General features: G+C 40.3%; 4 protein-coding genes across 4 annotated transcripts; 2 read left to right on the plus strand and 2 right to left on the minus strand.

Moving 5' to 3' along the window:
• Positions 1-3,679: 3,679 nt before the first annotated feature.
• myl12.1 (myosin, light chain 12, genome duplicate 1) lies at positions 3,680-6,689 on the plus strand. The gene is made up of 4 exons (XM_047567947.1): positions 3,680-3,805; positions 5,277-5,476; positions 5,843-6,004; positions 6,180-6,689. Exons 2-4 carry the CDS (start codon positions 5,293-5,295, stop codon positions 6,350-6,352), a joined length of 519 nt encoding a protein of 172 aa, XP_047423903.1. The 5' UTR covers positions 3,680-3,805; positions 5,277-5,292; the 3' UTR covers positions 6,353-6,689.
• Positions 6,690-7,519: 830 nt separating this feature from the next.
• fastkd3 (FAST kinase domains 3) lies at positions 7,520-11,508 on the plus strand. The gene is made up of 7 exons (XM_047567944.1): positions 7,520-7,614; positions 8,277-9,767; positions 9,855-9,943; positions 10,643-10,817; positions 10,901-10,970; positions 11,065-11,179; positions 11,257-11,508. The coding sequence occupies exons 2-7, from the start codon at positions 8,306-8,308 to the stop codon at positions 11,353-11,355; spliced, it is 2,010 nt and encodes a 669-aa protein (XP_047423900.1). The 5' UTR covers positions 7,520-7,614; positions 8,277-8,305; the 3' UTR covers positions 11,356-11,508.
• A 44-nt stretch (positions 11,509-11,552) lies between these two features.
• On the minus strand, positions 11,553-14,670 carry chmp5b (charged multivesicular body protein 5b). Its single transcript, XM_047567945.1, has 8 exons — positions 14,505-14,670; positions 13,816-13,920; positions 13,378-13,424; positions 13,142-13,235; positions 12,995-13,066; positions 12,446-12,554; positions 11,997-12,112; positions 11,553-11,899 (listed from the first exon to the last, which is right to left on the minus strand). The coding sequence occupies exons 1-8, from the start codon at positions 14,571-14,573 to the stop codon at positions 11,849-11,851; spliced, it is 663 nt and encodes a 220-aa protein (XP_047423901.1). The 5' UTR covers positions 14,574-14,670; the 3' UTR covers positions 11,553-11,848.
• Positions 14,671-16,050: 1,380 nt separating this feature from the next.
• On the minus strand, positions 16,051-23,186 carry LOC125024419 (delta-type opioid receptor-like). The gene is made up of 4 exons (XM_047612166.1): positions 23,009-23,186; positions 22,423-22,690; positions 19,112-19,464; positions 16,051-18,799 (listed from the first exon to the last, which is right to left on the minus strand). The coding sequence occupies exons 2-4, from the start codon at positions 22,668-22,670 to the stop codon at positions 18,270-18,272; spliced, it is 1,131 nt and encodes a 376-aa protein (XP_047468122.1). The 5' UTR covers positions 22,671-22,690; positions 23,009-23,186; the 3' UTR covers positions 16,051-18,269.
• Positions 23,187-25,863: the final 2,677 nt, after the last annotated feature.

Below are 25,863 nucleotides of genomic sequence, written 5' to 3' on the forward strand. Positions count from 1 at the left end.
ACTTTATTTTCCACTGCTCAGTGATCCTACATGTTTATTTTCTTTATCTTATATTTAGTTCTAATTTATTTTTTAAGTCCATTAAAATCTCACAATAAGACAAGATAAAATAATAGCGATAATAATAATTATAATAAGCCACAGCTCATTAACCTCCAGCAGCCTTTGTCTTGTCTTTTGTCTTTTTAATGCAGCAGTCTCAGCTGTGGCTGTCGCTTACTTTAGCTATGCTATTGTTACTTGCTTTGCATACAACAAATGCCAGCTACTGTCTCTCTGTCACTCTCTCTTTCAGTACACAATCGTCCCCTCTTGTCATGACCAGCTACTATAAATCAAAGACTGGGAGCCTGGAGGCCGATATTGAGGCCATGTTGATGACACATGGACACGAACGGAAAGTTGTCATGGATATAAATGCCTCTACTGTTTAAACAAAGTATTCTCCGGGTAATTTGGGAGGAAGATTTACTCTTGAACACTGATGTGACTTCTGCGTTGAACATTTGTCCTTAGTGGACCTCATCCACGTGCATATTATAACGGTCAATGCAACAGTCAGGACAACGTCATACCTCAAATGTCATGGCTGCAATGTGGAGTGTGAGCCCATTAAAAGATCAGCCGTTCATTATGACGGAAGCTGAGAGATGACATCAGGCAGGGTCACAGTACTTCGTGCTACCTGATGAATACATGACACATTTTATTACGGCATTATCATCATTATGGTACAAGCCACTAAATCAACGGCAAGCAAAGCTTAGCTGAAAAATGAGAGTTGCAGTGATTATCAGATAAACAGCAGTGAGTATGTTCACAGCTGCTTTCACTGGTGGAAATCCATGACACAAGTGAACCATATATAAAGGACGAAGCCTGACGCAGGCACACAAACAAAAACAGTTTGGCTAAAAAAAACATGAAAAACGGGACAAGGTGTTGACATGGTGACGAACTGGTAAAGTATCTGTGCAATGCACTGGCACAAGCCTGATCCACAGAGGCCCCTCCCCTCATCCCCATAGGACCCAAAGGCCCCAACTAACAACATCCTGTTACCAGACACCACGGGACACACTCAGAAGACCCATGTCCATTCTTTGATGAACTGTTTTGGAGGGAGAAGGGAGACCTACACAATATTAGGAAGGTGGTCATAATAAATTGGGTTATATTTTTTTGGCTGGGGACTGTGACTCCCAGGACTTTTTACACTTTTTTATTGATTAAATAAACATAAAGCTTGAACACAACGCACACTGTTTATTCTTATTACTTGTTGTTGTCTTGACCCTGATCTGGCAATAAGGCCCAATCATCATATAATCATCACTCACAGCAGATACAAAAGAGTCTGAAGCTCAAAACTGAAGGACTTTCTATGAACATCACAAATAACTTCATACCCTTGTAGTTAAAGAGTACCTTACATAATCTGCTGTACACAATTTGAGTTGTGTTATTTCGCTTCATATAGAAATGCCTTTTCAAATATTGTATTCATAAGCTGGGCCTGAGGAAGGTTTGAACGGATCTTGTTTTGTCCAGCTGTCCAGGAAATTCCAACTGTATGGATGTCTCATGGGATCTATTGAGACTATTTTTATGTACTGCTTTGTGTTGCCTCCATGCAGCGAGGCTATAGGGCGTGAACACTTCTATACATGAACACATTCAATGAGCTCCAGCAGGACTTGGACAACATGCTGAGACAAACTATGAAATATCTCAAGCGTTGATTTAAAAGTCACTCAACAAAGGAAACTTTCGCAGGAAAATACCGCACTCTAGTGGTTTAATAAGGCAATAGAAGCGCTAATCACCATTGGTATGTGCTGTAGATGTAAAATTATATGAAAGGGTAAATATTTCTACTTCATGAAAGTAATACAACATCATAGATTTAATAGCTTTGTTCTAAACTAGAAAAAAACTTCAAAAACCCTAGAAACAAAACACGAGGTTACACCATACAGTGTAAGCCATCAATCAATCAATAGAAATTCACCAAATGACCTCTTTAAGTTAATAGTTAATAAAATCACATTACATCTAGATCTAGGTTAACCCTCACACCTGATTTTAAAATCGTGATGTGGTTACAATTAAGGGACAAAAGTGTCCTCTTCAAAAACGCCCTATTTTATTTTATTATTATTATTTTTTAAATAAAAACATGATTAATTTCTGCCTTTTAAACCTTTATATGCCAGTATTTGTGATGGCATCAATTTATTTATTTGTTTATTTATTTATTCGTTTTGTTTTTTGTTTTTGTTTTTTTCTAAAACACACACAAAACTTGGAATATTTTCAAAAATCAAAATGCAAAGTGGATTTTTCTTGGGAAGGATTATTAGGGCCTTGGGCATATCAATGGTTAATAGCAACAATGATTTTGATGGATTTTTATTTATTTTGTAGTGGATAAGTTTCAAATATCAAAATCTGCTAAAAAAAAAAAAAATACACACCTTTGCCGAATATGATAGTAAAAAGCATAATGGCCACTAAAACGTCAAATAAATAATAATAAAATGGAAAAGGACACTTTTATCCCTGTCAGGACATGAGGGTTAACTAAGAGCTTTTGATATAAAGGATGGAGGTGCTACCCAGCAAGAGATAGGTGTTATGTGGAAGAAGGCAACTAATTTGTTATGAATGGAGATAAAATATAATTATGTCGCCCACTGGATGAGCACTGAGCAAAATACAGAGCTAAATGATATACTGGTTACACATGGCGTAGCTGGAAGAAATGTATTGTAATGTATGTATCTCCACTTTTTTCACCATTTTTGGTCAGGGCAGCTCTGAACCTGGTGTGTGTAGTTGTTACATGACTGTAATTGACTCATGGCACATTTTCATCCATTTCACGGTCAGCTTTGAAAGTGATATGACAGCCGGACAATCTGTTTTAACCCGTGACTCAACAGTTGTATGATTGCATTTGATGTCCGTGCAGCAGTAAGCCCCTGTTTACAGCAATGACTACAATACCAACTGTTGTCTGACCCAAGTTTGACTGTCAGTATCTATAATTAGCCAACCTCTCAACATTTTTTCCTCTATTGTTCTGGTTTTATTAGATAACATTCCTTTTATTGTTTGTTCAGTTTACCTTACCTGGCATCTCAACTTTCCCCTTTCAATCAAAATCCAACCAGGAAGGCTGCAAAAACATATTTAACACCAATATAATGTAAATACGCTAATGTAAGTACCACATGTTTACATTTTGTTAATTGTAAAAATTACAAGCATTTAATGGCAAACTGTAATTTTACTTCAAACCAATAACAATAATGTGGTGAAAACTCTTATGTTCATCTCACAAACATACAATGATGGGAATGGGAATGTGTGCTATTACATGACAATTTAATTTTTGTCCCCAAAACTATCTGGTCCTAATTGCGCAAAGCGAAGGAGGATGTGTTCTTTCTTTCCTTAAAAGGGCATATTCAGGAATGTCAACGCAGGCAAAGGGAGTGTCTGTGGAAGTTACAATTACGCTTTTGAGGGGTGCAAAGATAAATTATGTATATTGTTAGCAAGAAAATGTGGATAATTTCGATAAATTATCAAACTATTTTAGATTTACTGGTCACATTAGTTTTATTTAAACTAAAACTAAACATTAGTTCTCATTAAATTAAATAGAATAGGTGTTTATTTCGCAGTTACCCCTATTTATTTCAGATGGTTTGTTCTGTCTTATTATCAGGAAGTGAAGGGCGGTGGTTGAGAAAAAGAGCAGCATCGGGCTAGCTGACCAGTTTCTGTTTGTTGTCAGGTAAGATGCTTCAAACTCTTTGTTTTTCTTCCCCTCTGTTAATTGCCTACATTATACCTGTTTACCACGTTTGTACCACACGGTTATATTTTCCGTTGTTGTTGTTTTGTTATGTGAACAGCTCGTCAACGAACCAGTTTTATTGCTCCGTTTGATAGCTGTTAGCTGCGTAGCTAAAAGCGCGATCGCTAACGCAGAGGTGTCAAATGTATGGCTAATAAAGAGGTATTTTCCGAGTTCAAGAGTAGTTATTAGCATTACAAAGATGAGAATATACCAATAGACTTAGTGTTTTTCAGTTGCTTGGTGTTCAACATTAGTGGTTAATGTGGGTTAAAAATAGGCCGCAGACCATTAAGACGGTGCAGGTACGTAATCGTACGCTTTGAGGTGTGGTGGCGAAACTAATTAACAGGAAGATGAACAGTTTTTATTAGTTAATGGTTGAGTTGGTACAGCTTATAAAATGCGCAACATTAGCAATAGAAAGTGTTGGTTATAAACAATGTGCATTTTTTTATTGGAAACATTTGCATTTGTAAGTTTATTGATTACTCGGTTAACTACTCAATAGGCGTTTAATGATTCAGTCATTTCGATAGTCGGTTAATTAGTCGTGTTTTTAAGGTGGAAAATAACAGCCCCATTGTGGTTTTATACATCCTGTCTTAAACTGCTTAAATAGATTGCTCTTCTTTGTCTTCCGCTTTTAAAGCTAAGAAGCATTTTCAATGTGCATGCGTTTAGGAAAGTGGGCATTAATTCACGTAACTTTAATGCAGCCCCTGTAATTACCAGGATCCTGGACATTATCAGTCCACATCGCCATGACTACAGTACATCCGGCCCAGCTGTAGATGGTCAATTTTCCATGAACACAAAATGGCAAAATCTCAAGTGTCGGACAACTTGCATGTAGCTTAAAGATATTGCCTCATATGGGCATCTGTCCTCACATCACTTACTTTTCTCTGTGAAGGCAGTGAGTTGATCAGCCTGGAAATATTTCCATTTATAGCTCAGTGAGAGGGACACCACACCAGGGAGTCACTGCCAGAGGATTTAATTAGGCTACTGCTGTGTTCGACACATCGCAGATAAAATCTTACTTTGAGTAGCACCATTGATCTACTTTGCCTATCTTTTAGATTATGTTCCTCTCTGTTGTGGCTTTGTTCTGCACTGTACAAAGATGAATTGAACTGTATGTTTAGTTAGTTGATTACTCAAAGTTATTTCTTTGGTTTGTTTGCTTAAAGTCATTTAGAAGAAAATAAAATGAATGCTGTACTTGTATTTTCTGACCAAGAACTGTATAAACACGACAGCACCATGACAGCACAGTCAGGTTGTTGTTCACCAGTTATGTTAAGATTGATGTTTAATAATGTTACTCTTTGCTAAGCTATGCTGTCACAGTAGCAATGCAGAAACAGGGTAAATAACAAGTTTTTCTTTTTTGCAACCACAGAAATAAAGCATTCACAATGTCGAGCAAAAGAGCTAAGGGAAAGACCACAAAGAAGCGTCCTCAGCGCGCCACCTCCAATGTCTTCGCCATGTTTGACCAGTCTCAAATTCAGGAGTTCAAGGAGGCCTTCAACATGATCGACCAGAACCGTGATGGGTTTGTTGACAAAGAGGATCTCCACGACATGCTTGCCTCACTGGGTGAGTGAGAATCTCTGTCAATATTAATTCATTAAAAGATGTAAACACTACTGCACTGTACTTATGTGGGTGTGAACCTTTCATTTGTTGTGTTAGAACTAGTTCTACATGCAATCTTATTTGAATTTTAAAACCATCTGGGTTTTGGGGGGAAAGTTGTTTTTGAAAATGGTAGCGAGGAAAAAGTAGAGTTGAAAAGGGTCTAAACTAACTAATAACCGGATTACTTTGCAATCTGATGCCTTCAAATGCTGCTGCTGCTTAAAGCTCAAACTTGAAGAGCACAAAGTTATATTTCATATAGGTTTACCTCCCATTTTATCACACAGCCTGTTGAACTATATTATGCCCATTTTATTCATGCAGGGAAAAACCCAAATGAAGACTACCTGGAGGCCATGATGAACGAAGCTCCAGGACCCATTAACTTCACCATGTTCCTCACCATGTTTGGAGAGAAACTCAATGGCACAGACCCTGAGGATGTGATCAGAAATGCGTTCGCTTGCTTTGATGAGGAGGGGACAGGTAAATCACGTCCTGTTGACACACAAATATCAAGCTGTAATACCAAGATGTCAGATAATTTCTGCCTTTATAAAGTCAGATGTGGTCATTGTCTAACTCTAAACAAAAGGACATTCTTCAGATGTTTCTGATCCAAGCCTTATCTGATCAAAGTCGTGTTTTCTCTCCCCTGCAGGTTTCATCCAGGAAGATTACCTCAGAGAGCTGCTCACAACAATGGGTGACCGGTTTACAGATGAGGAGGTGGACGAGCTCTTCAGGGAGGCCCCCATCGACAAGAAGAGTAACTTCAACTATGTGGAGTTCACGCGCATTCTAAAGCACGGTGCCAAGGATAAGGACGATTGAGGAGCCGTGCCAGCATTTTCCTGTGAAGCGCCTCCGCCTTTCTACCGTCGGCTAGATCACGATGCTGCATGTCCCAGCTCTCAACAGTTATAAAACCCAGTTTAAACAAACCAAAGCAATAAATTTTCACTCTGTTTGCTGTGAACTTCCAGTATTGCCAAATTTACATGTCTCTGATGAAAGGAAAAAAAAAAAATCTGCCATATAAAGATGTAAAAAGTGGCAGCACTTTGGAAGTTCTAAGGGATAAGTTTTTGCCATTCATGTGATCAGGTTCAGCTGGATTTTTACATTTTATAATATAAACTTTTTAAATAAAGCCCTCTATCAAGTTGTACTTTGCTGTTTCCCTTCCATAAATGACGACTGAAATAAGTGTTATTCTGTCTTTATTTTCTCTGAGGTAAAACCAAAGCTCTCGTGCACCATTTTCCCCTTATCTGGAGTTTGTCAAGTCTTGACAGGTGTGTTCTCCCACCATAACAAACTCATCCAGCATGTACTGACTAGCATTAGCCGAATTCTTTCTGCAAAAGGGTGAACACACTGAAGGCTTCTGGGGAAACCTGTTGTGGCTGAATAGAAACTCTTATATCTCATAATAAAAATCTTTATTGAGTAGATATGAGAACAATGAGCCATCAGATAAGAATGATAAAGGTAATTCCATCCTATGATGACTGCTCATTTCTTCAACACAATGAAAACTACAATGGTTAGCTCTGAAGTTGGTGAACATGCTGTGGTCTTAGTAGTTGCATCGTAGGTCAAATTAATTGTGGATTATTTTCCTAGAGTTCGACCCTCAAGGTTTATGTTAAAAATATATTTAGAATGCATAAAACCTTTAAATAATCCTACAATATTGATCCTTTTGAGTTGGAGTCATGGATCACATCGCCCTCTAGTGGCTGAATTGAAGTTTCCAACTGCATGGTGCTGCCTTCACTTACTGCCCAAAGACATAGGAACCAGAGCGTATGATTTAGCAAGGAGGCGATGGTATGAAAGTACTTTTTAAGATGCCATGATAAAAATATTTATTTAAACTGCGTTTACACTTCCCTTAGTTAAGATCATTCTTACAGTTTGTGAGGTATAAGGTTTGTATTTATTCATGAAACGCCGGGTCAATTCATTGACTTGTTAAATTACCCAATGCCACATATTTGCGTGGTGACCTGAACGCCTCACGCTCGTGCCGGAAGCACGTTTAATATCATCCGTGCGCTCAGCGTTTTGTTTAACTGGAGGTCCACCAGGTATGAGTTCTACCAGTTTCATCGTGTCATGCATTGTATTTGTCATATAATGTATATTTATCACTCCGAGCTCAAGTGTCGGCATCACGACTAGTAAACAACCGGAGCAGAACCGCGACTCTTGTAGTAGCAGGAAGCTAACAGCTATTAGCCTCCAAGGTTGGTTAGTTAACAGTAAAGATGGAGGGAGGACGATGAGGACTCCCACTGCGCGTGGTTTTGCTAAATTGCGTTCGTCAAACTGATTTTAGTGCAGTTTAATTCAGCCAAGTTTGATCTCAACGGGGCTGAACCAGTAACGCAATAACGTAGTGGCCTATAAATAACGACAACTCTAAATGTTCCCGTTTGTTTAAGTGCAAAGAAGCACATTGTGAAAGTGTTTACATATAATCCTCCCATTACTTTCCGTTTTTTTAACATCCTCATAATTATTTTACAGAATAATAATCTATATTATCTAGTGTCCGTGCCAGTGTGCCTGTTAAATTAGGAAAATCCATTAAATATAATGACAAGAAAAAACAAAAAAACAATTAGAGATCTAATACATTGCATGGGGACATTTCTAAAGAAAAATAATTACTGTTTAGTTCTAGGTCTCAGTGTTGTGTTATATCCACAACTCGAACCTTTTTGTTTTTTTGTTGTTTGCCACTCAGCGGGGACGGAGGAGTCCTGGACCGGGGTCATGGTTCTGAGGCTGGTCCAGAGGTTCCCACTGCTCAGGCAGTCCTGGATCCAGCATTACCCCACTGGGCTTTTCTGCCCGCCCAGGCTCCAGAGCGTCAAAACCGTGGATCGGCCCTTGTGTGTAGCCTGCCTGTGCACATCAGCCGCCCGGTGTATCCGGATACAGGGATGCCAGAAGCTAAAGCGATCCTCTGGGATAAGGACCCTGACCACCATCATTAGGGAACCCTGTTTTGTTGCCAGCAGCTCTGTAGGTCTTCACCGAGATTCAGTTCCTCGGTTCCGTCTGACCCAGCTGCACCGACCCACCGCTGCAGAGGAGCAGGGTTTTCAGGATGAACTCTCGACCTGCTCCTCCTCCCGGCAGGTCCTCAAACTTCTTTGCTCAGTGGAGATGCTATCTGACACCATGGCCGCTGCAGCGCTTCACCGCGTGGCCGACCTAGAGCGGGAGGATAGCGCGCTGAAAGATCCCACGGTGCTGGAGAAGGACTCCATCAAGGGCCTGTGCTTCCAGCTGGAGCAAGACTCTGGACGTCTGACGGATGCCGGGCTGGTGTCGGCTCTCCTGGCCTGCACGCGCCTCTACGTGGATCCCCAGAGCACGCTGATGGTGCGGCTGGTGTCCGAGAGCCGGGCCAGGCTGGACACGGGGAAGATGAGTGTAGAGCAGCTGTGCACGCTGGGACAGGCGACGCTGGCCATGGAGGGTCCAGGCAGCGCGGCCCTGGAACAGGTGATGGAGCAAATTCAGAGGCAAGGGCCGGCCCAGTGGAGCATATCACAACTCGTTGCTGTTTATAGACTTCTTCAAGGTAGCGTGGGTGAAGAAGGGAAGTACAGGGACTTGCTGAATGACATGCACGCCCGCGCTGTGACTGCCACCTCCAGCATGGATCCTGCCGCCGTTAGCGGGCTGCTTAATGCTCTCGTAACTCTGAATCAGATGCAGGCCATGCCTCTTGTAATCAATCTGTGCAAGCAGGCTGTGCGGCACGTTCCTTACTTCACTGATGAGGAGCTCAACCACGTACTCGGGGCTCTAATGCACTTCGGCCACAGCGATCGGTACTTTGTGGAGGCGATGGAGAAGTACGTTCCCACAGTGGCCTTCACCTCCCAACCTGAGACAATTTCCAAAGTCATGCAGTTCTTTGGGCGCAGGAACATCCTGTCCACGACCGTGTTCGATGCCGTCGCTGAGAGCTTCGTGTATCGAGCAGACGACTACAGCACCAGCCAGGTGGCCAGGCAGATCGCGACTTTTGGGAAGCTGGGATACCTCCCGCCCAACGCGGCCCAAGTGTTCAGGAAAGTAGAAAGGGTCCTGCACACACGCTTTTCCCAGTTCCAGCCTCAAACGTTGCTCAACCTGCTCCACGCCTGCACCCTGGTGGAGAGGTTCCCTGTCAACTTCGTCTCCAAAGTTTTCAGCAGTTACTTCCTCCAGCAGCTGCAAGGTAAAATACGTTGCAAATACGCCGCAGTGCTCACAGCTTTCCACGAACGCGTGAAACGACTGTCTGCGTGTGTTGTGTTCTGTGCAGTGGAGGACGAGGCTGGAATTGACTGGTTCCTTCTGGCACAGCTGACTCAGCTCTACATGACTATGAAGTTGGAATGTCCCTTCTACAAGGTGAAGTAATTAAAACAAAGTCGAGGGTTGAACGCTCTCACAAAAGAACAGCGTCAGGAACCTGAATACACACCCTCTGGCTTAACGTGCCATCGGTACGTGAGGTTCAGTGAGTTTCAGATATCTGTGATCAAACCTACACTTGTCATCTTAGTGGGCGCCTGCTTTCACCAGAGTCGTTGCAAAAGAATAAACGCAGACGTCAACTTGTTGGGTTCATTAGCTGTTTTTTTCCCCCCTATTTGTGAGCATTATATTTTCTTTAGTCATTCATTTATGCTTTTATGCTCCTAGTATCAAAGAAGAGCTAATGTATCTCACTCCATGCGACACAGCAAAAGGAGAACATTCGATGAAAATGAAGAACTTGGTAAACTTTGTCACTTGATTTTATCTAAAGTTGCATAACATTTAGAAATTTTATAAATTTAAATGAAAAAGTTTCACAAGTTCACCATTTTGCTTTGAGTACCACAGCATTTCTGTTTAAATATGACATTATATGTCTGATCTGGTCCAAAATGTTAAATCTAAATGTTATTTTTGAGAGTTACTTTGCTTGTAATGAACATTTGTAAATGTGTGTTCTTGATTTCAGCTTTAAGATGAGAGATATAAAATGACTTAAAAGCAAGGTTAAAGTCGTACACTGTGTTTTGATGTATGATGTGTTCATACGCCTCTTTTTCTCCCCATCAGGGTCCCATGCTCTTTCCAAAGTACCGCGTCAAGTCTTTTCTCACGACTGGTCGCTCTCTGGAAACGCCAGTGGATCCACATCTGTACAACTTGGTGAAAAACGGACTGGTGGATTTGCTCGGGGATCGTTCGTATTTTGGATCCAAAGTTCTGACACCGTACTGCTACACACTTGGTAATGCACGACAAATATTGTATATGTTTCGTGTAGTTTATTTTCAGTTTTGAGGGTGTAACACAGTATTTTTTTTGTCTCAGATGTGGAGATAAAACTGGATGAAGAGGGATTTGTGCTGCCTGCCAGCCATACTGACGATGTACACAAAAGGTAAATGGTTTCTTGTGATCTGCTCAGGTTGTGATGTTAACTGATATTTGAGAGCTGGATAGTCACACAAACTGTGTTGTTTGGCGTCTTACAGGTTGGCTGTTTGCATCGATGGACAGAAGAGATTCACTACAGGCCTGAGGCAGCTGCTTGGAAAAGAGTCCATCAAGCAGCGACATCTGCGGCTCCTAGGATATGAAGTTGTTCAGGTAAGACCCCCCCCTCCCTCCAGGACTAAACTGGATCATTGTGTGATGAAATGACTAACAGCATTATCCTTTTCCAGATTCCTTTCTACGAGTTTGAGAAACTTCAAAACCAGACCGATGTGGTGGAGTATCTGCATCGAAAAATCTTCCCTCACACTTACAGGCTGAGCTGGTGATGATAAAATGCTGCAACGCCATCACGTTGGACTTTTTAAAGAAATCCCTAATTATTTTTGCTAGAAACACCCATTGCCAAATAAACACATTTAAGTTATTGATTCTGCACTGCTGCATATTTAACTTGGCAATAAAAGTGACTTTTGTAGAGAGTGGATGACTTCTTAATGACTTCAGCATTTCACACAAAGTTGAGTATTGTTTGGAAAATATAATTTATTTTGTTCTTAGCAACTCAGTGCTGCGGAAACTGTACAAAATTAAGAAAATCCCAGTTCCAACAATCACCTCAGATATATTGAAACAAGCTCAGTCAAGAAGAAAGTCATTTAAAGAAGGCTGATTTTACATTACAGAGTCTATAATTAGTAGGATAGCAGGCGCTTTGGTTTCCATCGCTGCCCTCTAAGGCCAGGAGTGTCAGTTGGATAAATAGAAAAAGGGCTATGATACATGTAAAACTAGAGAGTCGCATTTTCTGAGTAGGCTCATCTATGTAGCAGGAATCTGAGGAAGTCCAAACTCGTCCACCAGGACACCATCCTAAAACACAAATGGAAAAATACCCATTAATATAAGCACTGAAAACCAAATTGATCAAATTTCTGCAAAGCTGAAATATGATGAAAGTGTTCAGTACCCGGTTGGCTGATCTGTCTCCAGGGACGCCCTCTGGAATGGACGGAGCAGTTGAGGCCTCATCCAGGTAGGAGCTGTCGTCGTCCATAAGGAGCTCGTCTCCCAGAGCATCCAGCTCTGTGAACGCACCCAAAAATAAAAAATGAGGAGCTCTATCACTTCCAGTTAACTACACTTGTAACTGGCCTCTTTTTTTCTTTTTTTTTTTTTTATTGGCTGCGACCCCATCTATTCTCCATTTGTTTCTGGCTTCAAAATAAAATCCCCTACAAGAACATTTGTTCTGTCATAACTGTTATTGCATTCAAACGTTCATTAAATCTACACATTAACTAGTCAGTTCTGTATTTACATATATGATGGTATACGTCCACTGCAATGTTAGACTCAAATGTGTATTTATTATAAAATCTAAAGGGAATCCTGGCACACTGGTGATGTTTTCCTGACCTGCTTCCAAGTCGTCCTCATCGATTTCAGGCGTGCCGTAGCTTCTGCCCATCGCCTCCTGGATCTCATTGGCGTCCTCCATCATGTCCTCCAGCTGATCCTGGATATCCTGAATATTACAGACAATTTAAAAGAATTAAAGTGTTTGTTGTTAACATTAAAAAAAAAAATCTGACCCTTTACACTTTTATAAGAGAGTGCTGATAGAATTATCTGTGTAAATTCCACATCAAATGGATTAAATCAATGTAATTTCATGGAATGCCATGTTACACAAGAAGTGTAATTGTATTACTGTGGAATGACATCTCACAGCAATAGAGTGTCACGGACTATGACTCACTCCTCTTATTTATGTCATGTTACACTATGTGTTGGGATAGTCATTCATTGGACTGAACCAGTTCACTTAATGTTACCAACTGCCATGTCATGATATTTCAAATCAGATCAGATATGATATTAAACATTAACAACCCTCGGTTATGGTCGATATATTTTGTCACCGTGTCATTAAATGAAGCTGCAGTCAAACCAAATGATAAATACCTCGATCTGATCAATTTTGACATTCTTGTACGCTTTCTTCATGTCTTTCAGGCCGACCTTCATGGCATCAACCTGAGAAGAAACTTGATGTTAGTAACAAACCACGTTATCTTAAGTTGCCGGCGTTCATAATTTCATGCATCTTACTGTTGTTTTAGTGTCTTTAAGGGTTTGGATTGTGTAGTTGGCTTGTTCCATGTTGAACGACTGCTGCATGAGATTGTCTCTTTGGCCTTCATACCTGGAAAATACATAAATGTGACGTTATTACAGGTGAGTTAGAAAATGAACCACCCGAGGAGGAAAACATTTGACGCTTTTAAGGTTTATTTTTCATGCGTGCAGTCAAACCGACACTGACTTTGGAAAATACAATGACTTACATTCGCTTCTGTTTGAGAACTCTCAACGCCTTTTGCTTGACCATGTTCTAGTGAAAGAAAAAAAAAAGTTAATGCTGATGTTCAATATGAAGTGGACACAAGAATAGGATAAGTATCGAAACACGTCACAAAGTGCCTGTCAGATTTGTGCATTTCTTTACTTCTTAATCATGAGTTCAGACTTTGGTGGAGTTTTTAAACTGTATTTAGACTCACCTCAGTGTCTAAATGTGGTGGTTTGTGGATAAACATACACCATACATCTCTAAGCATGGCATAAAGGTGATACTTTGATTCGAGACGATACATAAGACTGTGTTATGTTTTTAAAAAGGTTGAAAACACACACAGTAATTCACGTAAATAAAATGACTACGCTGACTCTGCTTATGTGTGAGGTGAATGAACTTTTATATTTTCTACGGCAGTGAATCTCACCTTCGAGGGTCCGTCTCTCATCTTTTTCATCTGATCCTTGTACTTGACAAGTTCAGCATCTAACCTGGCGATTTTCTTGTCGACGGACTCCGCCCGACCATCAACCTGAAAGTAGGAAAGAGACAGGACATTAACTTCTGTGTGATGAAAGTAGTATAACCTTAACAGGGATATATACATTTTTTTTAACTTTGAATTGAACTTCAACGCATACACAACAAGGAAAAAACTACTCCAACCACAACAATAGCTCTGCCCAGATAACCAACCAGTATAACTGGTTGACGTCATGCATTTCCCTCACAGATCAACATGGCTTCTGCCCTCTACCAGTCAAATGGCTCCAATTAATGCTTGAAGTCATATAATGCTGATTCACTACCTGAACAGACTTCTGATTGTTTAAATGTCTAGTTTATTCTCACATGACACTCCCAATACAAGGCGTTAAGTCAACGTGTCGAGTCAGAAAATATATTTGTTAATCTAATTATCAATACATATCATTATAATAATAATTTACACACTACGATGATTTATTTTAACCAGTTAACCATGGCCAACTGTGGCCTATTATTGTGCTCATAAAGTTGGCTAACAGTTAGCTAGCTGAGCCGAGGAGGAATCCATGTTTGTTTACTTTGTTCGACGCGGCGACAAGAAAAAAGTTACTTAAGGACAGTACTTACATTTCCTATGCAGTCCGTCAGGTTCGGTGGCGGACCTTTGGGTTTACCTCTTCCAAAAATACGATTCATTTCGGCAAAAACGAAGGCTAAAACGGTAAAAGAGAGGCTACGCTACTCGGCAGCTGAGCACCTTAACTGAACGTATACACCCGGAAGAGACTTTAGTTATGACGTAAAGAGAGTCACATGGTCACATGATCCTTACGCACTCTGCCACGCCCTCCGGAGCCCTCCATAGTTTTTCTGACAGTCTTTATAATTTATTACTTCTTATAAGGTGTTTATGTTTGTTTCTCTGTTTCCCCTTTCCTAATTTCAATTTCGAATTATTTCAGATTTTATTTTCAAATGTACCATTTTCTTACAATAAACATTCACATGTCTGCAGATCTTCAATCTTCAAAGTATCTGTACAAGGAAAATGTTTTGATTTTGCCTTGCATTTCTTTCCAGAGTGAACACGTGACTGTACTTCAAGGAATTTGTACATTTAAAACTGGAATAAGTCACAGAAAGCCTGCAGAAATGTTCTTCACTGGAGGTAACTCACTATCATCATGGCAGAATATTTCTGACAGAAGTGATTTCATTCTTATTTCTTTGCATGGTATGTTTCCTTCAAACAGAAATGCTGCTCAACATAATTTGAAGCGCAAAATATGGACACAGGTTAAAGTAATGAAACAAATTACAGAAAGTTGTTGAAAAGAGTGTAGTAAAAATAGGAAAATAAGTCAAAGTTTTTCTAAGCTTTACAAAGGTATTCCTCAACAGTTGAATTTTGACGTTATTATTTTTAGAAACCTGGCTGAAAGGGGAAGATAGTTCAAGTAAACAGACTTAGTAATCTAACGTGAAAACAAAAACCAGCCATGCTATATACATGCATATAAATAACTGAGGTAGGATTGCCAAATTAAAGGATGTGTGAAGGAGCTGCTAAATTGGTGCAAATGGAATTATAAAGGACGGTCAGCTCACATTTTAGACCTCAATCAGTTGTTCCCTTTAATTTATGAAGTTTACATCTCTGAAGCCACTATAGCTGTTTTTAATTGGTTGAAAAATTGGGATAACTATCTGCCAATCACCCAAACACCGGCCTTCTGCTCACGCCAAGTTCTGTTAATGTACCAATTAATCACTTTATGGCCTCCTCTTTATAAGTGTATTCTGGTAACTCCAGCCAACATCCTCTGGAGGGAGCAGCTGGCTCACAGTAAAATACTAAAACCACCTCACACAGGAAAACGTCCCTGTTGCAAACACGCAGAGCATTCACAAAATAAAACCGACAGCAAGATGAGGTTGTCGCCGCACGAGAAAAAGAATCACTGAGGATTTGTTTTACTTGTTTTAATATTAAGCACTTCTCGGACAGGATGTCGCCATCAATACACGTCCGACATACACTGCACGACAGCAGACAAAGCCGGTGTACAGATTTAAACAGTGAGCGCAGAGATAGAAAAAAAAATGCCTTGGTCACAGTGTAGCTCCTCAGAAGCAAGTCTCTTATTTTCTTTAAAATGTAATGAAACATGTGATCTTTGTATATTTTTATTTCTGTATGTATGCATGTCATAGCTGTGAATTCATTTGTTTTTTAAGAGTTGTGCTTTAATGAAACAGATGCATTTATGCCATCATTAATTCCCTTACACAGAGTCTATTTGCAGTACATTCAATAAAAAAAGCACAGTCCATCAAGCATAATATGGCTGCTGATTTTGCTTTTATGCAATGGTCATTTAACATGCTACAAATACAATATATTTCAATGATGCTTGTGCATGGGCTCTAGGGAATCTATACAAAATAAGGTATTGTGTGCATACTAACATACTGTACAGCTGTTAGAATATACTGTATTTAACATTGTGCGCAACTTCACATATTCAGAATGCACAGAAATAGTAGCTTGACGGTTCACTATGTGTATCACGGTAGAAGCCATACACAGAACATGTGAGTAGTTAATCCATAAACAGAACAACTTATCGGTCTGGACACTATGCCAGGGTCAAAGCTGATAGAGAGCCCTCTGTCAAATTTTAATGCACATTCAGGTCCAGGATTTTCCCCTTTCATCTCCCCCCCCACTGACAAACTTGACGCAGCTGAATGTTTTAACGTCCACCATGAGTCGGTTGTTTCTCACATTCCGGTCAATCAGCGATCGATTTTGGCACGTGTCTGTTGTCAGTGATCCATGCAGCCATCACTGACATGTTAAATATTATACATGAGGTGCTGTTAGACCCGATCCATCTTTTTATCCTGCTGCTACAAACATCCTGGACTGTTAAAGGCACAAATGGCAACGGGACAGTAACAGGAGGAAATTAAATAATAACAATAAAGAAACACATACATCAAAACGCGATGAGACTTCACATGCACCAATATTGTCAGAATTTTAATTTTTCCTTTAAACAATGACAAATTCTCCTGAAATTGTTATTTTAATGACGGTTTTCCTTCTATTGAGTAACATGGCTCTTATTTAATGGTTTTGGCCATAAAGGTATATCTAAACATAAAGTTAAGACCTTTCGTAAAGACCTTTCATCAATCACGTAAGAGGTCTTTTCTAAATCGAGGCTTTTATTTCAGAGCATCTGTGGTTTGCACCTGACGCTCAAATGATTTTTGATTTGGGTGATTTTCTGAGTTAAAAAACAGTCATTTAGAACTGAAGAAGCCACCTGGAGTGGAAGTGAAAACTCATGAAATAAATTATACAGCTGTTTAAATAACTCCAATTTCCTCTTTCATTGCAGAAATCCATTGAAAGGATGAGCAGCACATTCTTAGGAACGCTATCTAAGAAATGACACTGTTGTTGACAACACTACAGGTGAATAAGGTAAAACATCTTTAACTTATATACAGAATGTCATGAAACTTCAGCTGATTATTTACATTGAGAAAATTAAAAAACAGGCATTGTCTAGTAACATTTGGACATTGTGTAAAAAGTTCAAGTTCATAAATCTTGCTTCATTTTACAAAGTCAGAAATTTTACAGAGTTAATGTTGGATGTCTCTTTTCATAGCTGAAAACCTGCAAAAAAAAAAAAAAATCTACCTAATGTCATTTTTTTAGGAATAGAATGTTCTATAATTCAAACCATAAATTATTCATGAGCGAACTCGTCCGTAAACAAACTCAGAAAATCAATAGGGGGAGAAAATAAAAAATCTGTAAAGTTTGCTGCATGTACTGAACCACGAGAAAAACTTAGTTCAAGAAATATGGCCCTTGGATATTTACTATAAAAACCACTATTTACACGTTTCAGCTCATGGACATCGCCATGAAACTTCCCCAATTATCTACTTGGGTGAAGACAGTTATTTTAAATGTATTTTTTTATATATGCAAATGTTACTTTACAACAGTCAAAGTGTAGTAAAATAATCATCTCAACATGTATCTTGGATGTTTTCCAAAGAAGAAAAATGAACCAACACAGTATAAATAATAAAAGACCAATATCTTTCACAGATTACAACAACTGCCCGCTATGAGGGAACAGTTTCAAAAGTTTGAGGATGAAATTACTGTCATGCAGAGATTGAATATAACTATAAATGTTCCTCTGATTAGAGTGAAATGAACTTGTTTCACTGTTGGCACTGCTTAATCTGGTGAAAAGAACTCAAGATGTCCGACTACATTGTCGATGTGATGTGGGTTAAGCCCAGGTCATGTGAGTCTTCTTTTCCAATGTGTGATATTGTTGACAGCTCCACGGCTAGTCATGAAGGCCTCCTAGTCCCATCTTGGTTCTGCAGGGCGACGGCCGCCTCCCGCACAGTGCTGGGATTCTTTTTGCTCCCGGACGCCTTCTCCCTGTTCAGTTTGGCCGAGAGGCAGAAGTCCTTGAAGCAGCGCTTGAAGTTCTCGTCCAGGAAGGCGTAGAGGACGGGGTTGAGGCTGCTGTTGGTGTAGCCCAGGGCCACGCAGAAGAAGTAGGCGGCCATGATGGCGGTGGTTTCAGGCACGCTCACGAGGGCCTTGACCAGGATGAAGATGTGAATGGGCGTCCAGCACACCACGAACACCGCGACCACGACCACGACCAGCCGCGTGATGCGCCGCAGGTTGCGGTCCTTCTCCCGGGAACCGGACAGCATCCGGACGCTCTTGAGCCTCAGGACCATGAGGGAGTAGCACACGGTGATGATGAGCACGGGCACCACGAAGGCGCAGACAAACACGCATATCTTCATCAGCGTGTCCCAGTAAGCGTACGGCTCTGGGAACTGCAAGGCACATTCAGTTATGTCTGCAGAAGGAACGAGAGGAGAAAAAAAGCGCACGAAATGACAAAGTGCACATTTACATTTATAAATAAAAATCCACTTTGTACCATTCTGGGAACATTTTGTTCTCTCTCTTTTTTTTTTTTTTTACATAATTTATAATCATGATGGATTTGCGCGTTGTGTCACTAATGGAAAACTCTTCTCTGATGGATGCACGCAGAATATATTTCCGCTGCTGCAACTGTATTAGTACATGCTCAAGGTGAATGTTTTCATGTTTTGAAAATTGGCTGAGGCTATTAAACTTCCGCAAATCGAGAGGGCCTCCTCACCGCTGTTGGTCTGGGTTCCGCCGAGCACGAACGCAGGTATCCCCGCCGCCGAGGACAAGATCCAGATGCACACGTTGATCATCTTGGCTTTAATGGGCGTGCGGAAATCCAGGGCCTTCACGGGGTGGCACACGGCCACGTAGCGATCCACGCTCATCATGGTGAGAGTGAAGATGCTGGTGAACATGTTGTAGTAGTCAATGGAGATGAAGACCTTGCAGACTACCTCTCCGAAGGGCCAGGTGTTCAGAAGATAGTCTGTACTCTGGAAGGGCATCGTGGTGGTGACGAGGGCGTCGGCGAGCGCCAGGTTAAAAATGTAAATGTTGGTGGCTGTCTTCATCTTTGTGTACCTGTTATATATGGAGAACACGAGGTTGTTATAACTAGAGCTGTGATAAGAGCTAACATTCTACATAGACAGGATTAGCAGCCATTTAATACTTGACTCTGCAGAAAACCTTTCTGCTCAGGAAACGTCTTGGAATCACTAACGTCCACTGCTCGTAGCCACACTTAATCAACGTGTTTACACTACATTAAATTCTCATAGCATAGGTGACGACTTTTACTGAAAATTTTATTCTTATTAATTAAACGTTTTTAATTATACCCGTGGCAGCACCTTCAGGATAAATTAATCTATAATAAGAATGTGTTAATTAAAAAAATGAATGATAATGAACATCGTGAAAGTTTGCGCACAAAACACTCTTTTTGACTCTTATGCTTATGCTCAGACTTGTGCTATAGTGTCAATATTATCTCCTGAAATGTAATTGATCTAAATATCAAGCATCATTTTCTTTTGTTTAATGAATTCTTCTCATCGTTCCAGGAATGTTTTGACTCTAAACATGACGCTACAGCTAACTGTTAGCTGTTTAAGCGTGGCATTAAGACTGGAAAAATCAGGAAATAGTTAGTTAGGATCATCTGTAACAGCATCTTTGGTTTTAAACGAACTGACGTCTGCTTCTGTATTCATGATTTAATGGACAACGCTAACCTTTTAGCTAAAGTGCTTTTCCCCAAATATAAACAGTACTCCCTTAAAGCTGTATTAAATGACCTTTTATCCACTTGGTGGAAGTACAGCACACCAGGCAGAAAAGTGAGTGATTATCATTCATTTCCACCTCTTATTTGTCAGTTTAGAGACCAAAGCAAAACTCCGGCTGAGGAAGAAAGCAAGTGACACGATGAGAGAGGGACTGAAGCAACATGCATTTAACCTGGTGAGACATCCTCGCTTCAGACTCGCCAAAAATCAATTAAACACAACAAGTAGCAGAATTACTATATTTACTTTCAATTAACTTCGCAGAATATTCCAGCTGCACGTCACCTCACACCTCTTCAATACGTCGCGGTTTCTGAAAAGGGTGCACCTGCGTGTCGTCTCTCACAGCCCTCTCCTTGACATGTTGTTTTTTTAAGAATGGAGGCATCCTTCAAGATGACGGACTGAGATTGATTTCCCAGTCGCAGGCAGGAGGACGGATGGTACAAAATAGAGAAATGAGAAAAGCCCAATTTCTCTTTTAGCTCGGATTTGGTCTCCACCAACTCCCAAAAATCACTTTTGGGGTTTGAATGAGTTGTGTTAACTGTGTTCATTAGAAGAGTCCCATCAAACTGGTACAGTTTGAGTTCACAAGTTGTGACACCAGTTTGCGAATGTTTTCCAAAATGGTGACGCTGGATAGTAAATTAATACAATGTAATTGAATTGTATGGGGTTCCTTTTGTAATTTTATTATATCCTTGAAAGAGAAATGTTGATATTCCCAAAATACCTTTATTATACGTGTGCTGCATTAAGTTTAAGTTTCAGCAAGCTAACAAGCTAGCAAGCCTGGTGGTTGTTACCGTTAGCTTCGGTAGCTTCTGGACAACAACAGCTGTCTATTGGGGGTATTTTGTGTACGCAACTTCCCAAGTCATTACCATGTTTAATTTGAAAGTAGAGGAAGGGCAAGGTTCAACAGTGTTATTAGGTTTTAATAACAATCCTCTTATCTTGTCTATCCTGACAGTTATGGCTCACGCCAAACGCACCTCGGGTCTGTGTGTTCCCACACAACTACAGTTGTCAAACAGGACAGGTCATTACATCGCATTAGCTGCTGAGTGCTCAACTATCTTTTCACCAGTTGTTTGCTACCTTTGCCACCATTCTGGTGCCGGGCAAGTAGCATTAATTCAGAGCGTTTTGGAAAACAGCTGAACAGAAATGACGCTGATGAATAAAAAAATGTAAAGTTTGGAGAGGTGAAACAAAAACAATTATGTGTACTTCTTTTGATCCAGAGTTAATCTACAAATGTTGATTAGAGCAGGTTTAATAGTGCAAACCATATTGTGTGAAAGGGCCACTCTCCTGTCAATTCTCCAACTAAATCCTCATAACTGGGTCATGCTGACTTTGTACATCTTACATTACTGGAAGCATTTACAATGAATCAACATAAAACTCATCTTCCTTCAGCTGAATCGTCCTCCGCTGAGCAACTACACGCTTAGAACATATTGTCTGAAGTGATAAAATTGACTTCTGCGACAGGCGCAACAGTCAATCTGATGGGGGGTAATTGTCGTCGATGGAGTGAATCGTTCTGGATGACACGGCCTTTCACATTATGTCACATGAGATCTGTTGCGGACCGTAAATAGCGCTCAGTGAGGTGCAAGCAGGTCATCAGCTTGATGAAGCACCCCTGGTTTCAACTAAAATTAATATCATATCCGCTGGAGAAATTTGGAGAAATTTATGGAATGCTGGTGTTAAGTCTTAGCAATTTTGAGAGTTATGGGATTCATAAAGAGGACAGTGTCGAAGAGGAGGTAAAACCCTCTCTGTATTTGTATTCTTTGCACATTAAATGTTGGATTAGAAATGACAACAATTCATCTCAATCCTCTCTTTGCTACAGTGCAGTGCAAGCCTGTTTTCATCATGCACTTTAGGTGGTCACTGCTCTGATAAGCTAAGAGCAACAGCCTTTCTTCTTGCAAAGGATCTGTTTCTGAAGTGCTTTCAAGAACTGACACAGACCAGGCGGCCTGAAGATCATAGTAAAAGCACAGTGGTTGATGCCAGTGCTTCATTCTCAAGTAATAACATTTACAAAGTCAATGGAGAAACAAATTCCTTCCAGAATCCTGGTTGAACCTAGTTTTCTCTAAAAAAAGAAAGAAGTGGTCTGATCCTCTTATGTGCCAAAAGTCATTGTCTCCCTCTAATTACTCTACGGTAAGTTCATTTTGGCACAACATACCATATGAATTAATAATCTAATTGGCTTTACCTGATGATGACATACATGACGAGGCAGTTTCCCAACAAGCCGACCACGAACACCACGGAGTAGACTGCAGTGATGATGGGGATAATGGGAGACATGCTCTCCTGCTCCCAGCCATCATCATCGTGGGTCACGTTGCGGCTATCAGAGTATCCGGACACCCATGCAGAAGAATTCCCCGGACAGTCTTGCACCAACGTGGACAGGCACTCGTTGTTGTCTTTGAAAATTTCAACCGGAGTGTTTTCCATTTTGGCACCTGTTCGTTAGGCTGAGAAAAGCTTCGGGAATTAGACTTCAAGCCGGAGAAATCACCATACGAGGCATGGGGGGGAGAAAAAGGCGATACCAGCGCAACTCAGCCACAAATACGCACGTAAAGACACACTTAATTCCTGATGAAGATGCAAATATATCAAGATACGCGTGTGTGATGGCGTTAATGCAAACACATTGGACATGCACAAACACACTTTCGCTCTAGTGACACTTGTAGATCGTGTAAAACATCGGAAACAAATAATCAGAGCCCCGGTGGATCAGAGGATAAACGCGCGCTGTAAACACGCCAAGCGCACAGGTTACTCACCTTAATCGCCCGAAATTAGTGACGCCCAGAAATGATATGTTTTAAATATATATATATATGTATATCTTCCTTGTTTCAATTACTCCTGCAGCCCGACTCGTTTTGTTGCCTTGGTGAAGGTTACAGCTCATCAAAGTTTGTGGATGATACTGCGCGCCTGGAGAGGAGCAGCAGCAGCTTTGCGGACACTCGTGCACACGCACTGATGGAGAGGTGGCGCGCAATCAGGCTAGACTCACACACACACACACACACACAGACACACAGACGAGCTAACATTCACCAAAAATACAGAGATGACAGAGTGATGACAATAACCTGCAGGCAGCCACAGATCTTCCCACAGTCATTATGTCACAGCAGTGTAAAAACTGTTGAGCATCATTAACTACAACATCCATGATTTGTAAATTAGAAGAGATTAAAACACATGTACATGTAATCAGATCATCGCCCCTGATGGTGTACAATAACCTAAAAACACTGTCAGATAATCTGTTCCGCGGGCGGAGAAAACACATTTAAAATTTAGTGAGAGTGCAGCATGCGCAGGAGACATGAATCTGGAGATGTTCAGCCTGGTGTCTGTGCAGTGATGGGGGTCATAACCGCTTTCACTGGACACAGCACTGCACACTTCAGAGCGTTTCTGTTTCAGTGGACAGGGTACAATCCAGGGACACAGAGAGGAGCAATGATATATGACCAAGGTCTGACACAGCCGGGTTCAGACCATCGAGCCCCAAAGCGGAACGACCCCATGTGTGACCCTATGAAGCTTGACGGATTAATTCCCTTGATTTTCAGAGAAGAAACCTTTACAGTGGTTTTATTTTAAAGATTAAGGATTAGAGGATACGCATGGAGATTTAGTTTATCCCTTCATTCTTTCTAAATAAACAGAGCCCTTATACAGTATAGAAGTGTGCAGCGTTGTCTTAAACTGTGAAGCCTCCCCTCTAACCTGACAAACTGAGTTTGTTTTTCTCTCTAAAGGATCCCCAGCTCCCAGAAAACTGCTCTTTTTCTATATATATATATATATATATATATATATATATATATATATATATATATATATATATATATACTGCAATACTGACCCCACAGGGAACTAACTATTATGATCAGCAAGCGAGGAATGTTTTGAGGCAGAGCTGCACAGACACTGGAGGTGCATCTATCTATCTATCTATCTATCTATCTATCTATCTATCTATCTATCTATCTATCTATCTATCTATCTATCTATCTATCTATCTATCTATCTATCTATCTATCTATCTATCTATCTAATCCGCATTAAGTTTTATCGCCTGAGATAATAACTTGTAAACCAGAATTGCATGTATTGCGTATTTCTGTTGACAAAACAGTAAATAGAGATGATCTTCTGCCCTGCATTATTAGACTCCAAAACTCGTAATTTATTTCACTTTAATTTCTTTCACAATGGTTCAATAAAATTCTGCAGAGAAGTTCAGCATGATAGTAAAAATATAAATGCATTTGATACTGTTGGAATGAAAATGACATTAAAAACATTAAAGAGATAGAAGATCCTATCAGAGTTAATGAGTAAAAAGAAATATAATAGTTAAATAGAAGGCGTTCTAATAAAAAGGCAGGTTAGGAGTTCTAATATGGACACAATAAATTACATCTTTGCAAGGAAAGCAATTATATGCATTCACACATTAAGTGAAAATACACCAAAAACTATTGAACTGGGATTCTCCTTTTCTGTATTTAGTAGCAGTTTTTTTCAAAGTGAAGGGCAACCACACTTTATAAAAACAAAGATGACACAAAAGAATGATTATTATTATTTTTTTTATCTTATTTGTTCATTGCCAGTTGTTCAACGCTATATCGTTGTCTAGATTAAGAATCGTTTTTACTAATTTCCTGTCTTGCTCCTCTCTGTTTTATAGATACTGACACAAGTTTGTTATTTCAGCTGTTTACCAAAACATGTTCAAGATACAATTAATCAACATGGGCGTAAAGACCCCACTGTGTTTCGGGGGGTCTTTACATCCAAATTGGATTAAGGCTTTAGGAATTAAATTTCTCTCTTTTTCTAGGGACCAAAGGTCAATTGGCCCTTTGACAATTGACTCGAAAGCTATTCCATGGGTATCATGGGCCATTCCCTCATGAATCCTTGGAATAACCAAATCAATCACCAGATCTCAATCTGACTGAGCATGCATTTCACTTCCTTAAGACAAAGCGTAGGGCAGAAAGACCCACAAGCAAGCAACAGCTGAAGGCTGCTGCAGCAAAGACCTGGCAAAGCTTCACTGAGGAGGAAACAAAGCAAAGCATTCTCAACAATAATTAAAAATGAACATTTTATTTATGTCAATGTCAATTTTTCCAATTACTTTTGAGCCCCTGAAATGGGGAGACTTTGTTTAAACATGGTTGCTATTCCCAAATATTTAATAGGATATTTTTCCTTGAATTAAACCTGAAATCTCGCTCAGTCATTTCATTTGAAATCCAATGTGGAGGCGTCATGAAGATGGTGTCACTGTACAAACATCTCTGAGCCCAACATTACACAATATTATGTTCTCCGGTCGTATCAATGAATGCAAACCTCTTCAGACCACGACAACTCTATGCATTCGTGTTTACATTAGCTGAATTTGGACGAGTCTTTGTGTGAATGTAACGCAGGGCTGACTAACGCTGGATCATAATGTGAATCATCCTCAGCAAGTCATCCGCGGGGCAGTAGCCAACTACTACGCTGCCGCTAACGTCTGAGGATATAAAAAGCTTTCTTTTGTTGAGTCCTCGAGGGCTTGAGGAAGCCACGTATCTGTGGGCTTCTGTGAATATAA

Source organism: Mugil cephalus, chromosome 18 (assembly GCF_022458985.1).
Source record: "Mugil cephalus isolate CIBA_MC_2020 chromosome 18, CIBA_Mcephalus_1.1, whole genome shotgun sequence".
NCBI classification, from domain to species: Eukaryota; Metazoa; Chordata; class Actinopteri; order Mugiliformes; family Mugilidae; genus Mugil; species Mugil cephalus.

Bases quoted from the DNA above. Each gene is read 5' to 3' on its own strand.
- myl12.1 (XM_047567947.1), top strand. From the start codon at position 5,293: ATGTCGAGCAAAAGAGCTAAGGGAAAGACCACAAAGAAGCGTCCTCAG. The intron at 5,477-5,842 runs GTGAGTGAGAAT...TTATTCATGCAG, and splicing joins CGACATGCTTGCCTCACTGG to GGAAAAACCCAAATGAAGAC. The intron at 6,005-6,179 runs GTAAATCACGTC...TCTCCCCTGCAG, and splicing joins CTTTGATGAGGAGGGGACAG to GTTTCATCCAGGAAGATTAC.
- fastkd3 (XM_047567944.1), top strand. From the start codon at position 8,306: ATGGTTCTGAGGCTGGTCCAGAGGTTCCCACTGCTCAGGCAGTCCTGG. The intron at 9,944-10,642 runs GTGAAGTAATTA...TCTCCCCATCAG, and splicing joins TGGAATGTCCCTTCTACAAG to GGTCCCATGCTCTTTCCAAA. The intron at 10,818-10,900 runs GTAATGCACGAC...TTTTTGTCTCAG, and splicing joins ACCGTACTGCTACACACTTG to ATGTGGAGATAAAACTGGAT.
- chmp5b (XM_047567945.1), bottom strand. From the start codon at position 14,573: ATGAATCGTATTTTTGGAAGAGGTAAACCCAAAGGTCCGCCACCGAAC. The intron at 13,921-14,504 runs GTAAGTACTGTC...TCCTACTTTCAG, and splicing joins TGACGGACTGCATAGGAAAT to GTTGATGGTCGGGCGGAGTC. The intron at 13,236-13,377 runs GTAAGTCATTGT...TGTATTTTCCAG, and splicing joins GTTCTCAAACAGAAGCGAAT to GTATGAAGGCCAAAGAGACA.
- LOC125024419 (XM_047612166.1), bottom strand. From the start codon at position 22,670: ATGGAAAACACTCCGGTTGAAATTTTCAAAGACAACAACGAGTGCCTG. The intron at 19,465-22,422 runs GTAAAGCCAATT...CATATATAACAG, and splicing joins GTCATGTATGTCATCATCAG to GTACACAAAGATGAAGACAG. The intron at 18,800-19,111 runs GTGAGGAGGCCC...TTCCTTCTGCAG, and splicing joins CGGAACCCAGACCAACAGCG to ACATAACTGAATGTGCCTTG.